Genomic DNA, 17,621 nt, shown 5'->3' on the forward strand with positions numbered 1-17,621 from the left:
TTTGTAAATAATTTATTTTCAATTTGCAATCTATTAAAAAATTAAAATAAAAAATAAAAAATAAAATAAAATAAAAAAGTATGAAACAGAAATCCATGACATAATCATGTTGAAAGTATGGGTAGCAGAAGTGACCAATGTGAGGACAGAGTGTTAGGATGAGAAGAAAGGCTGACAATATTTTCAGAGATACATTAAAAACAACAACAGTTAAGAAAAATGGATCTAAAAGCTGATGAATAACTCAAGGAAACTAATATGAACCAACTGTATTTAGGGAAAAATCAAAAGACTGTATGAATATCACTTTTTAAAAAACCTGTTTACAGAAATAATAGCTGAAAACCATAAATATGGGGAAACAATTTCACATACAAGCAAAGGAGGCATGCAGAACACCAAACAGCCATGATCAGAAAAGAACTTCTCCACGACTCATCACAAGCAAAATCTCAGAAGGACAACACCAGGGCAGGATCTTAAAGCACTCAAGGGAAAGCAACAAATCACTTAGGAAGGTAAACTCATTAGAATTACAGGCTTCACAACAGAAACCTTAAAGGCCAGGGAAACAGAAACGAAGTGTTTCAAGCCCTAAGAAAGAAATTCGAACACAGACTAATACAACTTGCAAAATTATCTTTCAAAATTGATAAAGAAATAAGATCTTTCCAAAACAAATAGCAACTTAAAAAAAAAAAATCATGACCTTCCAACTAGTATTCCAAAAAACTCTCAAGGATATCCTATAAAGAGACAATGAAGACGACAATGCCCAAAAGTCTAATAGAGCACTTAAGGAGAACAATTAGGCAAAGGAAAAAATAATTAGCAAAAGAAAAACGATGGGATAACAGGAATAAGTCAATACCATCAGTGTAAATGGTTTCAACTCCCACAGCTTGGCAGCCGAAGTACCTGCCTGGCAAATGCAAGGACTAGGGCTCGATCCCTGGTACCACATGCCATACTGGTCTGGGAATCCCGGATATGTGGTGCAAGCAACAGAAACTGAGAGTGGTGGCACATGCCTGTAATCCCAGTGCTGGGGAGGCTGAGACAGGAGGATCACTATGAGTCTGAACTGTGTAGTGCGACCCTGTACCAAATAAGTAAATATTTTTTTAAAAAAGATATAGATTAGCAGAATAGATCAAACCTCCCCACTCCCCAAAAAACCTCAAAAGGCATAAAAGAGCCAGCCACATTTAATCCAAAAAGAAAATCACAGACTAAAAATCAAAGGACGAAAAACAACATTCCATACAATGGGAACCTTAAAAAAAGCAAGAATATCTACCCTATATTCAGACAAAGTGGACTTCAAGCTAAACTTGATCAGAAAAGATAAAGAAGGTTATTACTTACTGGTTAAGGGAACAACTCAATAGAGGGAAATAAGAAATACATAAATATAATTATACATGACACATAAATTAATCATGTTCTAATATTAATATGATATATATAAACAACAACACAATTAAGGGTGAGACCTCCATATCCTACTATCAAAAATTGATGAATAGGCAAAAATTCAACAAAGAAATATGAGACTTGAAATATGTAGTCCAAGAAATGCCTCATAAAATGTTCCATCTAATAACAAAAACACATTCTTCTCAGTAGCACATGGGAATTTCTCCAAAACAGACCACATACTAGTCCATAAAGCATGCCTAAATAAATACAAAATAAGTATACTTATTCTATGAATATATCAGATCATAGTGCAATGAAACTAGAAATCAATGGCAAAAGAAACAACAGAAATTCTGTAAACAAATGGAGATTAAACATTACAATATTGAGTAATCAATAGGTCACAGAAGAAATCAAGAAATTAAACAGTTGCAAAACTCAAATGACAATGCCAGTATAACATACCAGAATGATAATAAAAAGTCCTAAGAAGGAAGTCTGCAGCCATGAATGCCCGTTACAGTTAACTCAAGGTGTCAACTTAAGTAAGAAGCACCCTACTAAACTGGATTAGCATAGTTCTGGGTGTGGCTAAGGGGATCTACATGGAGTGAATGATAGCAACCCATGGGTTTGCCACCTAAACCATATGAAAGGGAAATGAAGAAAGAAAGTTTGCTTTTGTTTCTTCCAAGGAGCCCCAGTCTTTGCCTTCACATTGGACACCTTCTCCTTGCTTCCGGCACACTCTTCAGCCTCTGGCTGAAGCTGAAACTCTTCAGTTTCTTGACACGCACTTGCACAGGACACTACAGTAAGCACCAGGCCTTCAACTAGATCCTTCGGCTCTCCAGTGCACAGACAGACAGACCTTTTGCACTCTTCCATGCCTGACTTTGAGGAGCTACTACTGTAATCCATTCTTGTGAATTCTTATGTATTTTTCAATCTTACATTCATCTTTTCTCCAGGAAGGACAGACTGATAACATGCCCCCATCAGGAAACAGAGTGAGCCCAAATAAGTAACCTAATGATGCACCTCAAGGTCCTAGAAAACAAGAACAACTTAAATCAAAAGCTAGTTAAGAAAGCAAATTATGATGACCAGAGTAGTAAGTAATAAAATTAAGATTATAAAAATCTGAAGAATCAAGAAATTAAAGAACTGGTACTTTAAGCAAATAAAACCTTAGGCAATCTTACTAAGAAAGGAAAAATACACATTGATGCAATTAGAAATAAAAACCACAGCTAGTTATAGTGGCAAATGCCTTTAATTATAACATTTAGAAGGCCAAGGCACGAAGATTCTGAGTCAGGCCAAGTTTGAGGTCAGCCTCGACTACAAAGTGAGTCCAAGACCAGCCTGAGATAAGCCTAGAATCCCCTTTCTCCAAAACAGAAAGAAAAAGGATGTGTGGCAAACATGAGGTCGTGAGCTCAATTTCCAATAAGAGAGAGGTGGGAGGGAGAATGAATTACAATGAAAATCTCTGGTACACAGAAGATTATTAGTGATAATTTTGAGAATGTATATTTTAGTAGATTGAAGGATCGGAAGAAACAAATAAATTTCTAGATGCATATAAATCAACAAAACTGAAACAAAAAGACATAAAACCCCTATAGCAAATAATAGGCAATGGAACTGAGACAGTTACCAAAACCCTAGCAACTAAGAAAAGTCCGCAATCAGGATTCACCACAGAATCCTGCAAGAACTTCAGGGATAATCTAACACTAAAATCTTCAAATCCTTTAATGACATTGAGAGAGAAAGATTATTACCAAAACCACTCCTGAAAGCTAGTGTTGCCTTGGTTCCAAAACCAGAAAAGGATTCAACTGTATAAGAAAACTAGAGGGCAATCTCTTTAATAAACATAGATGCAAAAATCCTCAACAAGATACAGTGATTCCTTGACTGTTGAGCCTAATCATTCCAAATTCATGTTTGAGCCCTGAAAAGTTTGAGAATTAAACATATCTTTCCAGTAAAAAATAATACAAAACCAAATAATTGGTTCTGAAAATTATAAATTCATTCATGTAGGACATTAACAAATTTCATAATTTTTAAAAACTCTATCATAGTTCTTAGTTTTCCTCTTAGCTTTAGTGCTGGTATCATTCTCTTTAAATCCATGGTTTTATGCAAATAAAGTACCAAAGGAAGCATGATGCCAAATGTTTTAACACACTAACACAACCACTGCTATGTTGTCTGGGTAAGAGTAGTACTTAGAGCCAGCCAAACAGTTCAGGGGATTTGGGGTTCGATTCCTGGGCCTGCAGTGCCAGCCCTGCCCCCAGGGCATGCTGAGATGGCAATTCAGACTAGGAGTGGTGGCATGCACCCATAATCCCAGCTCTTGGGAGGCTGTAAACAGGCAGATCACTATGAGTCTGACCTAGTAGTGAGACCCTGAACACACTGTAGGCCCTTTCCTAAAATATAAAGAGTAACACTTAGACTGAAGTGTCACCCCTTTATCTGTCTGCCTGTCTCTTTGTCTCTTTCTAATCTCTTCCTTTTTTCTTCCTCCTTTCCTCTCCTCTCCTCCCCTCTCCTCTCTTGACCAGTTTTTTAAGGCACATTTTCAGATCAACTATCAAGCAAAGCAAAGTCAGAAACATCAAGCAGATTTTTTTTTTAAATTTCGCTATTTATGTAGTGAAAGCATGTGCCTCGAGCCTTTCAACAACCAAGGTATCACTGTAGTGGCATAAAAAGATGGCATATCACCATCAAGTATGCTTCAGCCCAGGGATGCAAGAGTGGATCAACATTCATTACATAAACAGAAGCGTGGACAAAAATCACATGATCATCTCAACAGATGCAGAAAACGCCTTTGAAAAAATTTCAATATCCATTCATAGTAAAAAATAATAATAATAACTGAAGAAAATAGGTATAGAAAGAACTTATTACAAACTAATAAAAGCTATTTATGACAAGCCTACTGCATCATACTAAATGGAAAAAAACTGAAATTCCTCTAAAATCAGGCAAGAATATCCACTATCACCACTTCTGTTCAATATAGTACTGTTAAGTCCCTGACTTAGAAACAAATTCCATTGTACAAGAGTGTAAGTCAGATTTGTTCATAAGTCCAACAAAGTCTTACACACCTTTGATACAAATATACAGTAAAAAGCATTAAAAAATTCAAACACAAAAATACTGTTTTGAAAAATCCTATTTTTACATTTGTAGTTATCTTAAAATGGTGGTACAGTACAGTACAGCTATGAATAAACTTTTTACTTTTGTTTTCCTAGGTTTTACTTTGTACTTCCTAGCAGTCCCCTCCATATCACCACTGATTTTCCTCTTGCTTCTGAACACTCTGGGCTCTGGTTGAGCACTGATTGAGAGTACACTATCACACTGTAAAGGAAGCATAGTGACAATGTCCAGCAGACACCTGAGCTGCTTCTGTGATTTGCTTGCACCTAGGAATGTTCATAATACAAGGTATGTTCGAATCTGTGAAATTTCTCAACTCTAATGTTCATAAGTGGGAGATGTAACTACACTTGAAACTTTATCACAGCAATCAATAAAAGGGGAAATAATAAAATAAAATAATTTTTAAATATATGGACAAAATCAAATTTTTTTTTTTTTTGCGGAACACGGGGATTGAACTCAGGCCCTTGCACTTGCCAGGGAAGCGCTTATTCCACTGAGCCATCTCCCTGGCCCCCCAAATTATCATTATTTGCAGATGACATGAACCTTTAATTAGAAGACTCAAAATTTTCTACTAAGATTTTTTTTTCTACTAAGATTTTTAGAATTAATAAATTCAGCATGGTATCAGGATATAAAATCAACACACAAAAGACAATAGCATGCACAACAAAGGAAACCACTAACAGAGTAAAGAGACAACCCACATTGTGGGGAAAAACTTTTACCAATCACTCCTCAGACAAAAGACTAACATTTTGAATATATAAAGAATTAAAATATCAGACCCCTCAAAATTCAACATTTAATTCCAAAATGGACATCTAAAATAAATAGACATTATTCAGATGAAGAAACACAAACAGCAAATACATACATGAAAAAATGGTCAATATCACTGGTCATTTGAGAAATACAAATTAAAACAATACTGAGATGCTACCTTAGCCCAGAAAGAATAGCTATAATCTATAAATCAAACAATAACAAAAGCTGGCAACACTTGGTCATTATTGCCCTGGTGGTGGGAATGTAAACTAGTCTAATCGCTATAAAAATCAGTGTGGAGATTCCTCAAGAAACTAATAATAGAAATGCCATCTGACCTAGTATCCTCCTTCTAGCTTATATTTCAATTAGCGTCACATATGCATACCCATGATTACAGCAGCACAACTCCATAATAGCTAAATCTTAAAAATTTCCTACATACCCATAAACAGATGAATGCATAAAGAAAATGCAGCCATTTATACACAATGGAGTACGATTGTGCCATAAAGGATACAAGTCACTTGTAGGAAAACTGATGCCCTCTGAGATCATGTTAAGTGAGAATAAACCAGACAATCATTGTAAACCAGACATTATAATAGTTAATACCCAAAATACAGAAGGAACTCATAGTAAAATAAACAACCTCATTTTTAAAATGGAAAAAGGACCTGAGTGGACATTTTTCCAAACAAGACAAACAAATGAAAATAGGTACATGAAATGATGCTTGAAGTCACTCTTCATCAGGGAAATGCTAAGTAAAACCAGAAGGTATCACCTCGCACCTGTGAGGCCCATTATCATAAAGACAAGAGGTAACAAGTATTGAAGGGCGTGCACAAAAGGGATCCCCTATCTAGTGTTCCTGGGAATGTAACTGGTGTCTTAGTTATTTTTCTTGTTGCTGGGACAAAATACCTGACAACCACAAGTTAAAGGGAGAAACGTTCATTTTGGCCCACAGTTTGAGTGGCTTCAGGCCACAGTCAGCTGGCTCCAAGCAGGGCAGCATGGCAGAGAAATATGGCTGAGGAGAAAACAGTCCACAGTGTGATGAACAGAAGGCAGCAAGCAGCAAAGCAACTTCTTCTGTCCCTTTATATTCCATGCTGGCTACAAACCTTTTAGGTGGCACCAGCTACACCCAGTGTGGGGATTCTGTTTTCAGTATATCCATCAGCCACACCCAGAAGTAGCTAGTTCCAATCAATAGGCTTAATTATTATCACACACTCTTGATCTCAGGGTCATACACTCTAGATCCAGCCAGCTCCAAAAAATCACACCAATGAATGTGTAAGACTTTGAAGGGGGGGCATCTGGATACAAGCCATAAGAACTGCTGAAAACATAGTGAAAGTTCCTAGACAGCTAGTGTCAGCATTCACACTTCTGAGTATATATCCAGAGGAAATGAAGTCAGTATCTCAAATAGGCATCTTCCTTCCCATGTTTGTTACAACATTATTCACAATGCACACTTGATGAATAGATAAAGAAAATGCAAACTGTGGTGTACACGTGGATCTTCATTCCACTAGGAGAAGGAACACCTACTATTTGTGACAACACAGATGAAACTGGAGGGCATTGTGCAACTACATGAATAAGCCAGAGAAAAACAAAGACTGCTATGCATGAAATTTAAAATGGTTGATTTTATAGATGCATAAAGCAAAATAATGGTTGCCAGGGCTTAGGAGTGCTGAGGACCACAGATTCACAATGGCTGGTTTTACACACTTCCCTAAGGGATAAACAGAAATTTGGTATTATTGGTATCTCCCTTTTGAGATTTCCCACGATCTCATTAGGAGTGGGCCACCCTCTCACTCCTACGAAGACTTAAGACTATTAGATCCTCTAGAACAGAATCCTCATTAGTTTAAGATCACCAGCGCCCTCTAAGTCATCGGTACTCCCTCGGATTATTGTGTGCAACCAATAAAAAGTGCTAACTCAGAGGATCATTGTCTCTGTCCATCCTGAGGCACTGACCTCCCAGGTCCCCTGTCAGGCATTACCAAATCCATCTCTGTTTTTCTTTATCATTCCTCATACCCCTCAGACAGGCAGGTGGGGATCTTGGCCAGGTCCCTGTCACAACAGTGAGTGAAATTGGCAGATGTCAATCAGTATCAACTTTCAGTTGTGAGATGAGAATTTTCTAGGGATCTAATGTACATGATGATGGCTATACTTAATACTATAAAATTTGCTAAGAGCACATGCTAAAGGTCTACTCTCTCTTCTCTTTCATATACACACAGAAATGTTAACTATGTGTTGAAGATGTTCACTCATTTGATGATGATAATATAAGATGTAAATAAAGGTGAAACTAAAGATGAGGAATATTTTCTCAATTTTTCTGTAAAACTATTATAAAAATAGAAGCACATTCATAAAAAATTAGTAAATTTGAGAATTTTTTATCACACAAAAAAACACCAGAGGAATCCTTAGGCATGGTATCCCATATTTACAATCTCAGCTACTTGAGAAGTTAAGACAGGAAGATAAACAAATGTCTGAGGCCAGCATGGGCAATTCAGTGTGACTCTCTCACAAAAAAATAAAAAGGATCATGGATGTAGCTCAGCAGTAGAACCTTCCTGGATTGAATCCCCAATATCAGGAAAAAAATTCACCAGAGGGAAACATAAACATCTACTAATTTTAATTCTTAGATTTAAGGATCTTGGATATGGACAATAGAAGGGATACTTAATATATAATATACATCTTTTATATTTGGAAATCCACTACTTTAAAGGTTACTTCTATAATGTTTGGTTGTGTTTACATATTATTTGTATTAATGTTTTCTAATCTGACTTCCTGGAGTTAAAATTATTACTCTGTGAAGTTGCACTCCAAATTCATTACAATTTCTGCTTAAGGCAGTTCAAAAGCTGACTCAGGTACCTGTACTCCTCACTTTGTTTTCAGTGAAACAACCTTTAAATATATACTACATGGCACTGTCAGGAATTATGATACATTTAAAACAAGATCAATTAAAAAGTAACACTGATAAATTTTTCACGGGCCTACTTATTCAATTTCCATTTGTACAAACAGCTACAAAGTACATGCACAATCTTGGTATGATTTTATTTAAATGTCTTTGCAAAAGGTTCGTTTTTCTTGGAAATCTGGTATTATAAGTTGAACTAAATTCAGAAATTTTAAATCTTTTTTTAAAAAAATGCTTAAAACTATTGTTTGAAGCAAGGCACAATTCCCCTATGATGAATGCTATCACTATGTATATATAAAATGTACCAATAAAAAAATTCAAGGAAAGGAAAAAAAAAAAAAGAATTAAGGCATATTATGTACATATACCAAACCCCCCCCATGGAAAACATGATCATCATCTACAGCAATTTTAATTTAAAAAAAAAGTACATGCACAAATTATATTTACAAAAAAAATTTTTTTTAATTAAGGGGGCTCTGGTTCCTAAAAAAAAAAAAAAAATTAAGAGGGCTGGGAAGATAGCTCAGTGGTCTAAGCATCTGCTTGGCAAGCACAAGGATCAGTGCTCGATCCTCAGTATCGCATGGCATGCCGGCCCCAAAACCCCAAGTGCACCATGCTGGCCACCAAAACCAGTGGTGGTAGTGCATGCCTGTAATCCCAGCACTGAGGAGGCAGGGACAGGAGGATCACTACGAGTCTACACTGTGTAGCGAGACCTTGTGCCAAATAAATAAATAAAGATTAAAGCAAATTAGAAAAGACTTGAAAATTAAAGTCCCAAGTGCCTAATTAAATTATTTAAACACTCCATCAGTAGTACTGAACATTTCCTTTTGCATACCAAAGAGTCTACCTTTTCAAATTTTCTTTAAATTTTACTACAAAATCTCAGTAAGCAAAGCACACAAGCACCAAACTCCATTTAATACAATCTTGGTGCCCAGAGTCAGCTTTGGAGTAGAGAGGCATTAAGGACAAAATTAGTCAACATCTGGCCTAATAGTCTTAAAATAGCATGACTGTGAGCAGGGCTAAAAGTTTCAAAGAGACTGACTAGTTTGGGGCCAAATAATTCGGTGCTCTTGAAATCCATGCCATATACTTCCATAGAATCATTAATGTTAAAATGATTCCAATAAATTCACAGATTTTGCTTGTGATTTCATTTAAAACACCACAGCAATTTTCATCATCATTCTAATATTGCTGATGTTAATATATATGAATCTCTTGTTTACATGTGGTAATTTGTTTCCTCTTCACAGTAGTAGGCTACATAAATAAAACATTCTTTTTCTTATTATTCACTAGTAAGACAGTAATTGCCATCAGAATCCTACTGAGAACTTAGGCTTTTAAATATAATAGGCCAAAATATAGGTTTCACTGTATTATAATGATTCTCAGATATATTTTATCCTGCATGAACACTCAAGCACCAAAATGTTTTCTTTCCTATGGAAGATAAACCACATCTTATTTAGAAATATGTAAATAGAAAAAGCAAATTTAAGTAGGTAGACCTCAGGTTCTTTCTAGCAACTAATTGGAAGAACAATTAGCAGAATGTTCCTTTTCATCCAAATCGTGTTAATTAGGAACATTTAAAAAGGTGCCAATGCTTTTATGTTTGAATAGAAACATAACTGCAGCCTTAGGATGAATTTCAATCAATGTACTGCAATGTAAGATTATACATTCTGCTTCAAATATGGACCATGAATGAAGGCTATTTATTGGAAGATATGTCAATGTGTTGCTGGCTGACACCACTACCTTCCAAGTATACATTTCAAATAATATTTTCAGTGATATGTTTTGGTTGATTAATTGCGTTTGGCAATTACCATCGTCTTTTTTTTTTTTTTTCCCGGTACCAGGGATTGAACTCGGGACCCTGCACTTGCCAGGCAAGTGCTTATTCTACTAAGCTATCTCCCCAAGCCCAATTACCATGCTTTGAGCCCTTAAGTACTTAATTTCTTAAACAGTGTCATTTACCATTCAGCAGAGAAATTAATGGAAGTTTCAGTTTCTCATTCTTAGATTATAATTATTACTTAAACCAAATCAACTATATAGGGAGAACAGTACCTTTCATGATGTCCTAAATCTGAAAGAAAATCATCTGCATGTCTTTGGAGTTCATTTCCTTCTAAAGTCTTTAATTTCTTCAATTCACTCTGTAGAAAAAACCAGAGCTCTTTAGCTCCATTTTCAATTCTTCTTCTTAGGACTTCATGATCCTTCCCCAGACCTGCAGTTAAGAAATAAAGAATAATGGCATTTCTAAAATTTTGATACAAAAAAATTAAAGTGAATATATTGAGCAGGAAAAAAATGTATGGTCACCTACCATTTCTGGTTTGTTTCTTATAATTTTCAATCTGTTCTTTGGCCTTAACAAGCTGCTCTTCTAAAACACGTACCCTTCCTGTAGCTGGCCCCTGATCCATGGGGCCTTCAGGTATCCTATAGTCAGGGAAGAAAATGTAAACTTAGCTTTAAAGTTATATGATAAAACACATGCTATCTGTGCTAAAACCTATTTATCAGTAACTATACAAATTATTAAACACCACAAATGAGGTACCAAATGATCCAAATGTGTGTGGGTGGGTGGAGTTAATGGGAATTGAATCTAAGGCCTTCATGTCTTTTTATTTAGAGATAGTAGGACTCAAATTTTTGAGCCTTCTGTCTCAGTCTCCTAAGTACTTGGATTGCAGGAGTGAATACGTGTTGGGTTATGATCAAATATTAAATACCAAGTAATTCTAAATTAATATATATCAGACTATGTAAATCTGTGCTTCAATTTATGAAGTCCTGATTGTGAATAACTAAGCCATGGATTTTTTTAGGGAAGGAAAAGACAAGAGAGAAGATGAAATATATGAGGCCAGGGAGATTGCTTGGTGGTTTAAGCTTGCCTGTCAAGTGCAAGGACCCAGGTTTGATCCCTGGTACCACATGTCATGCTGGCCTTGGGCCAAGCCAGCCACCACAACCGGGCATCGTGGCACACGCCTGTAATCCCAGCACTGGGGAGGCTGAGGCAGGAGGATCACTATAAATCTGAGCTGCTTACTGAGATCCTGTACCAAATGAAGATTTTTTTAAAAGAAATATGCTAGGGAATAAAACTGAAGGTTAATGTCCTATTTCTTTCTATTCGTGAAAAAAATACCAGTCAAAAACACAAAATGTTGGAACATACTAATGGAACTCCAAGATCTTTTGCTTATACTATCAATCTATCCATTCTACTTCTTTCCAAACTCTGTTTATTTCTAACATATCTTACTGTTGTATGATTTTTTGCAGTGTCACATATCCCATTTTATATAAGTAAATAAAATGTAATGTGTGGTAGGTCTCACAAAGATATTAACATTCTAATCTCTGGAGTAAATATTATCTCAGAAGATAAAGGAAGCTTAGAATTTGTGATTAAATCAAGGAACCTCAGATTGGGAGATTTGTCCTGGATTATGTGAGTGGGCTGTAAATGCAATTAGAAGTGGCTGGACAGAAGAGGGAGGAGCTTTTGTTACAGAAGAGAAAAAGGTTGTGTAGCTACTGCTTGGAACAAAGAGGAGAAAGCTAGAAACAAAGAATGCAAGGAACCTATCTTTTAGAAATTGGAAAAGATAATAGATTCTATCTTAGCGCTTCCCTATGAAATTAAGTACTCTTCATACCTTGGTTTCAGGCTCAGTGAAACTCATTTTGATCTTCTGACCTCCAAAATTGTAAGGTAATAAATTTCTGTTGTTTGCAATCACCAAGTTTGTGAAGCCAGGAATAGTGACACACATCTGTAATCCCAATGCTCAGGAGGCTAAGGCAGGACTGCCTGGGTTATACAGTGAGTTCAAGACCAGACTGAACTATATGGGGGAATCTACCCAAAAAATGAAAGAAAAAAGAAAAAAACAACTTTGTGGTAGGAAACTAATACATACACACATGTATCCTCTTTTAAAGCAAAACTGGTGTGAAGATTAACAGCTGACTTTTCACCCAAAGTCAATTTAAATGAGATAATGTGTACAAAGTGCTCCGCATAATGTCTGGCAGTAACCTTTATGAAGGCTATTGAATGAGTAGCTAAAAATCTAAGAAAAAAACTGAGCAGGTTGCAATCCTAGCACTTAAGAAGCTGAGGTGCTGAGGTGGGAAGACTGCTGTGAGTTCAAGGCTAGCCTGAACAACATAGCAAGACCCTATCTCAAAAAACAAAAAAGTCTGAGCTCTTTATTCTTACCATCACAGAGAATTTAATTTTCAAATTATAGTTGAGCAAATTTGAATTCTTTTTTTATTGTACTTGGAAAAAAATGTATTTAGTACAGGGTCTCACTACAAAGATTGGATTCGTAGTGATCCTTCTGTTTTCAGCCTCCCAAGTGCTGGGATCACAGGCACACACCACCATATGCAGTCTCAGTCACCATCCCAGTATGCCCCAGGGGTGGGGCTGGCACAGCATGTAGTGTGGGGAATGGAACCCCAGTCCCTGGGCTCTGCCTAAGCAGGCACTGTAGTCCACTGAGCTATCTCACCGGTCCTACTATTACCTATTCTATTTCAGTATGTGTTCAATAAAAGCTGTATCAGAGTAACTTTAATTTCCTATAAAATTATACATAATAAAATTGAATAGGAGAAATGAAAATGACTGCCCTCCAATCATGCAAGTTCCTAGCTTACAGAATAGGAATGGAAACATCTTTCTGTACATGAACAAAGTGGATTACCATAAAATAAATACAGTAGGTAAATACTCACTATATATCTACAAATAAAGAACATACTGCCAGTTTTTAAAACTTACACTTTTTAAAACTTGCAACTTATCTTTTCCAGAATTGGATGGCTAGTTTCTAGGCAATAATGTAAAAACAAAATAAAACTACTCATTGGTTTTACTGTGGCGGTACTATGCCATAAAGCTCTGACATTCTTTTTCAGAACATAATTTAGTGAACGAAAAATTCAGACAACTGAAAGATTATGTCTAGGTTCTCCTTATCTCATTTCTTCATGTATTGATGGGATAATATTAGAGGCAAAACAAGTATGAAAAATAGCATATAATCTTTTCAGAAGATTCTCAACATGTACTAAATTCAATCTAATTCTAGTGAAACATATCGGAACTAGTGATTTATATTACATTATTATATACAATAATCTAATTCCACTGTGAATAAAAGGTAGATTTAAAAAAGGACTAGAGAAATTGACTTTAAAAAAATTACAGGAGAACTATTCTTTCTACAACCCATCCATAAAGAGCCAATCTGCACAAATCGTCTCTTTTCTGAATACATAGGGAATAATGTTCTCTTCTTACATTCCCTATGCGAAAGATATATGGGACTTCCATTTCTGGCCATGATGCAGTAAAAGGGATGAGACCGACCCATCCTGCCTGAAACTGCTCAAAATCCAGACAAAATATGAGAAACAGTGGCCTAATATAAGTGGAATCTAGGGGCCTGGGGAGATGGCTCAGTAGAATAAGTGCTTCCCTGGCAAGTGCAAGGGTCTGAGTTCAATCCCTAGTTCTGCCAAATAAATAAATAAATAAATAAATAAATAAATAAATAAATAAAAGTGGAACCTGGCATAGAGGGAAAAGAGCCCCACAGAAGGAAGCAAATGATGACAGCCCACAAAGACCCCAGGTCATACAGCATGTAGAAGGGGAAACCCAGGAGGAGCCTAGTAAAGGCCATGAGGTGAACAGGTGCAGCAAAGAGTGTGACACCAAGATAGACAGAGTACAGTAAGAGCGTATCCTACAAAGCACTGAGCAGAGAAAACTCCAGAGACCTACAGCAGTGATGCTTGAGAATCAGCAGAGTACAGGTCAACATATACATTTAAAGTAAACCACTACAGGTGGGAAAACAATCTCTAAAAGGATCCATGGAAGCAGTATCTGGCATTCATGAGAAATTGTATGGAAAGAGATCCTACTACCACCAGTCAGTCTGGAAAACATCGTAATTCTTAGGGTACTGGACAGAATCTCTAGACTGAATGTGCAGGAGAAACTAGGCCTATAAATTTCTTAGATCCTGTATAACAATTCTTAAAAGCAAGGCCCAAAAGAATCAAACTATTTGCAAGTAATTTAACTAAATTAAAGAACAAAGCTTTAAGGATATTTGTAAGAATACAAAAGCCTCTGGTAACCAACAATTAATGATGTCTGTAAATCCAGTTAAAAATTACCAGGTATGCAAAGAAACAGAAAAAGACAACCAATAAAGACAGAGAAAAAAATTGATTAACCAAAACAAACTCAAAAGTGACAAATATTTTTTACTTAGCATACAAAAAGTAAGTGTCATGATTGTATTTTACATTTTCAAAAGATAAAGACATGGGTCTGGTGAGACTGTTCAGCTATAAGGTAGCACCTAGTACACAGAAGGCCAAGGTTCAATTCCCAGGATGGCTAAGGAGAGAGGAAAAAAAAAAAAAAAAACTGAAGATATGTAAAGATCTAAGTAAAACTTACAGAGATAAAAACATAAAACTGAAATGAGCATGTAGTGAGTAGGATTCACTATAGGTTACTGAAACTTCTTAAAAAAAAAAAAAGAGTAAAAAAAATCCTAATTAAATGGAAGAAAAACAATAAAAACCAGAGAAGAAACAATGAAATAAAAACTATGGAGAAAAAATGGATAATTTAGCAAATTAATTAAACTCCATCTCAAAAAATAACAAAGACTGGCCTTCCTCAGTTTAATCACCAGATCCACCCAAAATTCAATATATAAATAAATTGAATAAATAAAATCAAAATTGTAAAAAATAATGTATTAACATAATTCATCATATTAACAAAAGTTCACAGAATATATTGATCATTTCAACAGATGCTAATACTGAAGGTTAATGGTGAAAGACTAGGCCTTCAGATCAGAGACAAAACAAGATATCCTCTCTAAACATTTGTATTGAGTACTGTAATGGACATTTTAGGTATCTAAATTGAAAGGAATGAGTTTAATCCCCAGTTCCGCCAAAAATTAAAATAAATAAATAAATAAATAAATAAATAAATAAATAAATAAAAATTGAAAGAAAGAAGCAACAGTACCCTTGTTCACAGATGCCGTGATAATCTATGTTGAAAATTTGATGGGATCTAGGATGGACATACAAAATTTAACCACTTTTTAACAACAACAAAAAAAGGGAAACATATATAAAAGCATAGTAACTATTTATATCATCCAAACATGAAAAACATCAAGTCTAAATCTGACAAAAGACAGGCAAGACAGCACCTGTCCGGCAAGCATGAAAGCCTCACCTGGATTCTCAGTACCCCTCCCCCTTAAGGATGAGCAAGACTTTAACATTTGAGGGGCCTGGGAGATGGTTCAGTGGAATAAGTGTTTCCCTGGCAAGCGCAAGGGCCTGAGTTCAATCCCCGGTTCCGAAAAAAGAAAAATAAAAAAGACTTTTAACATTTTAAATTTTAAAATATGTAGAGAATTGTTTTTTAGGAAACTGACAAGCGAAATCTAAAACCACATGAAAACGCAAAACTCTAGAACAGCCAAAACAAACCTGAAAAAGAAAGAAAAATGAAAAGAGTAATATGCCTCATGATACCATGATTTATTATAAAAGTACATGCAATGATCAAGACAGTGGGTGCCTGCATAAAGGTACACAGTGAGGTCAATGAAACAGTGCTCAAGAATAAGACCACACAGGTGGAACACTATGTTTTTACAAACTCACAAAGGTAATTTAGAAGAGAAAGGATAGCTTTTACAATAGTACAACTTCCAGAATATAATAAGACATACAGATTTGTGCTTGTTTGGCAAAGTTTTCCTAGATCCACAGGAAGAAAAATGATAAACTGTATTTTATTGAAAGCAGTTAAGAGACTGAAAAGATAAGCCGGAGTCCTTATCTGTTAAAAGATTTGTGTACATTCTACAAAAATGGACCAATCATCAGAAAACAAACTCCCCAAACCATGAAAATAAACAAAAAGATATGAACAGCCATTTCACCAAGACATAAAAATAGTAACAAAACACATTTAAAGATGTTTACCATCATTAATCATTAAAACAATACAAGAAAAGTGGGTGTGCACTTGTAGCACTAGATATAGGAACTGGCCTGTTTCACTGCTTCCATTAAATACCAGAACACAAATCTTCATCAGTTTCTTGAAGAGACGATCCTCATAAAAATTGCAAGGCATGGTACTGCACTCCTGTAACCCCGTAACTCCAGAGGCTGAGACAGGAAGACGGTCAAAAGCTTGAGGCCAACCTGGGCTACATAGTGAGTTCAAGGCAGCCTGGAATATATATCAAGACTATGGATGGATGGATGGATGGATGGATGGATGGATGGATGGATGGATGGATGGATGGGTGGGTAGGTGGGTGGATGGGTAGACAGAATGGATAGGGAACCCTACATATTAGGTTTTCCTGAGACTTGATGTATAGTTTGAAAATTATAAAATTCTCCTGAATAAAACATTTGAGGACAATTTTGTTTCAAACATGAAGGTGCCCTTCCACTACCCAAAACTAAACCCCCCTCTTTAGGAAATATAATACATCTAAAACTACTGAATTACTTGCTTTATAGACAGATTTTTTTAAGTGAGGAGTGTGGTGGTGCAGGCCTCTAATCCTAGCACTCAGGAGACTGAGGCAAGAGGGTTGTTAGCTCAAGTGGAGTCTGTGCTACCTGTGAGACCCTGTCTCAAACATGAAAAAAGAAAAACAAGCAAATTAAAAAATAGTGATTTATGCCTGGCAAGTGGAAGGTCCTGAGTTCAATCTCTGATACTGGGGAGGAAAAAAAAAAAAAACAGTGATTCAGGGCTGAGGAGATAGCTCAGCAGTCTAAGTACTTGCCTAGGCAAGTGCAAGCACCCCAGTACCACATGTACTGTGGGCACCACCCCAGGTGCGTCAAGCCGGCCACCAAAACCAGGCCTGTTGGCACATGCCTGAAATCCCAGTGTAGGGGAGGCTGAAACTGAAGGATCATTATGAGTCCAAGCTTTGTAGTGTGATCCTGTACCAAATACATTTAAAAAACAAAAAAAAAAAAAAAAAAAAAAAAACAGCGATTTATAGCCTAAAAGGAATGATCTGAGAAATTAAACTTTTCTCATCAGAAGTACATTTAATAATTTATCTAAGATAGTTTGGCT

General features: G+C 36.0%; 1 protein-coding gene across 6 annotated transcripts in view; it reads right to left on the bottom strand.

Annotated features, from left to right (window-relative positions):
* Fut8 (fucosyltransferase 8) overlaps positions 1-17,621 on the bottom strand; it is a 485,432-nt gene that overhangs the window by 185,875 nt on the left and 281,936 nt on the right. For all 6 annotated transcript variants that reach the window (XM_023702829.1, XM_004624778.2, XM_023702814.1 and 3 more), the window contains 2 exons: positions 10,749-10,864; positions 10,487-10,649 (listed from right to left, as the gene is read on the bottom strand). In XM_023702829.1, the coding sequence (XP_023558597.1) occupies positions 10,487-10,649; positions 10,749-10,864 (279 nt within the window). The remainder of the gene's footprint in view (positions 1-10,486; positions 10,650-10,748; positions 10,865-17,621) is intronic.

Source organism: Octodon degus, unplaced genomic scaffold, assembly GCF_000260255.1.
Source record: "Octodon degus isolate 3935 unplaced genomic scaffold, OctDeg1.0 scaffold00007, whole genome shotgun sequence".
In the NCBI taxonomy this organism is placed as follows: Eukaryota; Metazoa; Chordata; class Mammalia; order Rodentia; family Octodontidae; genus Octodon; species Octodon degus.